The 4,657-nt window shown below is 39.0% G+C and overlaps 1 protein-coding gene across 1 annotated transcript; it reads left to right on the top strand.

Moving 5' to 3' along the window:
- The first annotated feature begins 559 nt into the window (after nucleotides 1-559).
- LOC111601263 lies at nucleotides 560-1,089 on the top strand. The gene has a single exon (XM_023317770.2). The coding sequence runs from the start codon at nucleotides 640-642 to the stop codon at nucleotides 994-996; it is 357 nt and encodes a 118-aa protein (XP_023173538.1). The 5' UTR covers nucleotides 560-639; the 3' UTR covers nucleotides 997-1,089.
- The last annotated feature ends 3,568 nt before the right edge of the window (nucleotides 1,090-4,657 follow it).

The raw sequence follows: 4,657 nt of genomic DNA, 5'->3' as shown, positions 1-4,657 counted from the left end.
TGCGCTTGACGCGGCCTGTTCGTTCAAATTATTTGCAATTTGCCATTTGGCCTGGTTTATTCACATGTCGCATAAAGCGTTTACACTGCGATTCAGTTGGCGCTGTATACACTCTTCGTAAAGCGTAAAAGCGTCGTTTTAAATATGTTTTTCTGGCGCAACAACAACAACAACAACAATAAATTATTATTACATTTTTTTTTTAATGCGATGTAAATTATGTCGTTGCGTGTGTGTGGGTGTAATTTGTATAAAGCCATTGAAAAGGCAATCAATATGAAGCACTGGACACTGAAGCTGCTACATAAGCCTCAACAGACAACAGCCATCAGAAATGAGGCATTAAAGTTGCGCATAATTTGGTTAAGATTACATTTACTCAGCTGCAGCAACATGAATGCAGCCGAGATTGAATGGGCTGAGCTTTAAATATATATATATATATATATCATAATAATGCGTTAATTGGATACAATATGGCACAGTAGACTTTACAATTTAAAAAATTTCAAAATAATAAAGCAGCCCTTAAAATTGTATTCAAGCCAAAATAATCGAGCATTGAATAAAGTTTTTTTTTCCTTTTTGTTTTGGGCAACCCAAAGGAAAGGCTAAGTCTAGCTGGGTTCCAATTGCAGAATGAGCAAGGTCGACTATCGCTTGTATTTGTGCAGCAACTGCTGTCGGCGCTGTCTGTGGAGCGAGCTGTCCGCGCAGGAGCATCGCTGCACGCGCTGTCGCCTGCCGTTCCATGCCTGCGCGATCTGTGATCGCAGGTTCGAGCCGCGTGATCGCACCGAGCTCTACTGCAAGCGCTGCGATTTTCATTTGGTTAAGCACGTCTCGGCCACGCCGCCGCCAGTGCTGGACCTGGAGCTGGATTCGGATATGGAGCCGGAGCTGTTCGGGCCGCCGCGCGATCGCTCGATGGCGCAGCGTTGGAAGGACATCAAGTCTGCAGCCGGCATTGTAGAGGATGGCTACTTCCTCGACTGAATTGTTAACTGTAAACTGCAAACTGCTTTACAAATATAGCGTCGCTGTCATCACAAGACGCAGCTGAATCTCTGCTCCATTTGGCAACTTACATGCGGTCGGGTGGGTGCATTAAGACCAGCTCATTGTAATCAGTTTGGGAGTATACAGATTGGGGTCAGATTATTGGGGCAGGCGGCAGTTCGAACATTGTCGATGATGGTGTAGCCGGGCCGAGCCGAGGCGGGCAGCTGCGCCAGGTGGGCGGCGTTTGTAACATCAAAAGGCTCTGCGTACAGTACACAGTCCTTAAAACGGATTAAAATTTCATTTAAATTTGCATTTAAATGAGCGCAGCGCACTCAAAGTAAATGCCCTCACTTAAGCACACGACAAAGGGCTGACCAGATACCCAGAAAACCGGACAGCCAGACAACCAGACGGCCGGACTACCAGACATCCAGACTCAGCAGAGCTCGAGACTTCGATAGGTCCCGCTTGCCACATGGGCAACATTAAAAACTCTTTGTTTTTTTCTGCCTGTTCGTTTATTTTCTCGACTGGCAGCTGCAGTTCAGTTGATTACCTTTGGCAGCTGATATGGCCGCCGATGGGCGTGGCGTGGCGTGGGCTTAAGCGAGCGATCTGCTGCTGCATTTTAATGGGTATTATTTAAATATGTATATTTTACAATTAAATAAACGATTTTTATGCTCTTATGGTGCCCAGTTCCAGTTTCAGCTGCTGTCCGGCCACCGGAATCCTTTCAGGTAGCCCCGCCCGCCATCCACGTCTCGTCTGTATTTTCTGTTTTGCGTGTTAATTAAATTGCAAAACTGCCTTAAGGACATTTTAATTGGCCTTCACTTTGTGGCACGCTCCATTTATGCTGTGCACCAGTTGCAGCTAGTCCCATTCCCAGCTTCCTGTTCATTGTATATTATTGCAGAATTGCTTTATTAGCTTTTCCTGCTAGCAAGCTTTCGATATTTTTGTTATCGATATATTTGGAATGCTGGGAAATCGAATGAATGTTGCGTGTATTGACAGCTATCATGAAGTCAACATAAATAACTTATCTAAACCTTCTCTATAAATTATTTCATAACAGATATATATTTATATATATGTTAGTTATCGATAGTTTTGAAATCTGTGCAAATCGAATTAAGTTTTATGGTTTTTAACATATAAACAGAAATAATTCAATATAGAAATAAATAAGCCTCTACTATTAATCGATCTTTTGGTATTAGTTATCGATATTTAATTTATACAATGCTTGCTCATCGAAAAAAAAATCGTTTCTTTTTTTGTATGTAAGCTATTGCAAAGTTAACTTTATAAATGTAACTGAGCATTCGGAGAAACTTGGAAGAAATCTTCTAGTACTAAGTTTTCTATACATTTGTTATCGATATACAAGTTATCGATATATATAAGTCCTTATGCATGGTTTTAAGGGGTAAAGCTAGTATAAGCAATATGTGTACCCAAGTTTCTTGATATATTTTATATCGATAATTTAGCTGTCTATAGTTTTCCGATTTAGTTGATATCGATCAACTTGAAAAAGTTGCGCAATGAAAGCAAACCTATTAAATTTTTGTGTGTTTTATGTGAAATTCTTACTACAGACTTCTCCTGCCTTTTGATAAGTTCAATCTCCATTTATATTTGATATCGATATATTGATTACGCTCGCAATTCAATCTTTGTCTTTAGAGTATTATGAATGTATTTGGAAACTATTTCAGTTGGCTTGTCGTTGTCCTTGTCGTCCATTCGTCCGCCCGTTTGTCTGTTGGCGAAATAACAAATTTTCCAATTTGTTTCTTGATTTATTTTCACGCCAATTTCTTGGCGTTCGCCTCCGACGACGCTGCTGACATTTGTTTATTTATTTGCTTTCATGTTTTGTCTGCCGTCGTTTTCTCTGCATTTGCTGCTGCTGCGTGAAATCACGAATGAATGAATGACTGCCCCGGCAGCCACCATGAATATTCATGGGCCATGCCACTATGAACAACAGCAGCTACAACAGCAACATCAGCAACAACAACATCATCGGCAGCAGCATCAGCATCAGCTCCAGCAACAACAATAACAAGACGCAACTAACTCAGCTTGCATTTCCGCTCTATGCGCCAACAATTCGCAGCGCCATTTTGCTGTCCACAGCAGCAGAAGCAACAGCAGCTGTAGCTCAGCATCGTGGTTTAAGTGCTCTACGTAGCTGGGCATATTAGTAATTTGATTGGCTTTGAACAGAACCATGTATTGATCAATTTTATTGCTATTTAATTAGTTTTACTGCCATAGGCATGTGGCTCAGAGTCGATGACCTTCTGAGTGGCTCAGTTGCCTAGTTCCCTGAGCAGCTAAGACAGCAGCTCTTATAGTTTTATATTTTGAATTACTTAAATTGATTAGAAGCTATATGTGACTATAGTTATTAGATATATCATAAAGTTGGCCTACACATAAATGTTTTATTTAAACTGAAGTCTCTTTGACATAAATGTACTTTGGAGCAGCTCAACTTTTTAAACAAATTTTGTTTACAAATACATAATATAAGAAAAACTTTTGCTCGCTAGGCAAAATTAAACATTAAGTGATTATCTTATTTAAATTGCTAAAATAATTAACTCAATTTATCAACTGTCAGTAGCTGGAAGAGTAAAAGCTGCAGCAAAATTAGCAGCAAAGGCAAAAAAATATATTTTAAATTGTTTACATTACAAACATAAATTTTCTTTAGTTAGACTTTCGAAGTATTCAAAATAAATTTTATTAAAAAATTACTGCCTTGATTTGTTGTTATTTGTTTTCACAAAAATATATAAAAATGAAATTTAAATTTGTCTTTTGCTGTTGCCAAATGCATTTTTATTTTATGTATGAGAAGAGAGAAGATATAGTTATAAAAAAATATGAAGCACTATATATAAATATATTTATATAAATATATATAAATAATTTATTCAATCAGAAAGGTTTCAGCACAATTGAAGTACCTTTTCTCACACAATTCCTAGCTCTAAGCACTATTTACATACTTGCTTACAATTACATATTATATTTTTCATATATATTCTATAATATGAGAAAAAAGCAAGCATATTCGCACTTCGACCTTTGTCTTTGGCAGCCTTTGGTGTCTTGTTCTTGTTCTGGTGCTTGTTCCTGTTCTATGCGCGCAGCTGTTTCTTGGTGAGCTGCTGCAAATTGCTTGGCTGCTTGTTGCTGCTGTTGTTGCCATTGTTTTAGTCAACATTTTGTGGTTAAGTGCAGCCCTCTCTCTCGCTATGTGTGTGTGTGTGCAACAGTTTCTTACAGGCCGCACAAAAGTAGGCAATGCCTTGCGCTTGTATCGAACAGGAAATTTAATTAAAAGCGCTTTGTCCACGATTTCAAATACAGGATATGTACACACACAAATATATATATATATATATATATATATATAAGTAGTAGAGACCACAACTTACAGCAACTGAAACTGCCAAGTTTTTACACTGCCGTACACCTCTCGCTTGAGCTAACGAACTGTGACTACAATCAGCGTCCTGCTGCACTTGACTTTAGTACACTTTGGCCATTCTAGCCAACGGTTGCTGCTGTGATTTCCAGCCCACATTTCGAGGCGCCTCATGAGAAACTTGTCAGCTGCTGCTGC

Source organism: Drosophila hydei, unplaced genomic scaffold (genome assembly GCF_003285905.1).
Source record: "Drosophila hydei strain 15085-1641.00,03,60 unplaced genomic scaffold, DhydRS2 tig00000060-arrow-pilon, whole genome shotgun sequence".
NCBI classification, from domain to species: Eukaryota; Metazoa; Arthropoda; class Insecta; order Diptera; family Drosophilidae; genus Drosophila; species Drosophila hydei.
This window is presented reverse-complemented; position numbering and strand designations above follow the sequence as displayed.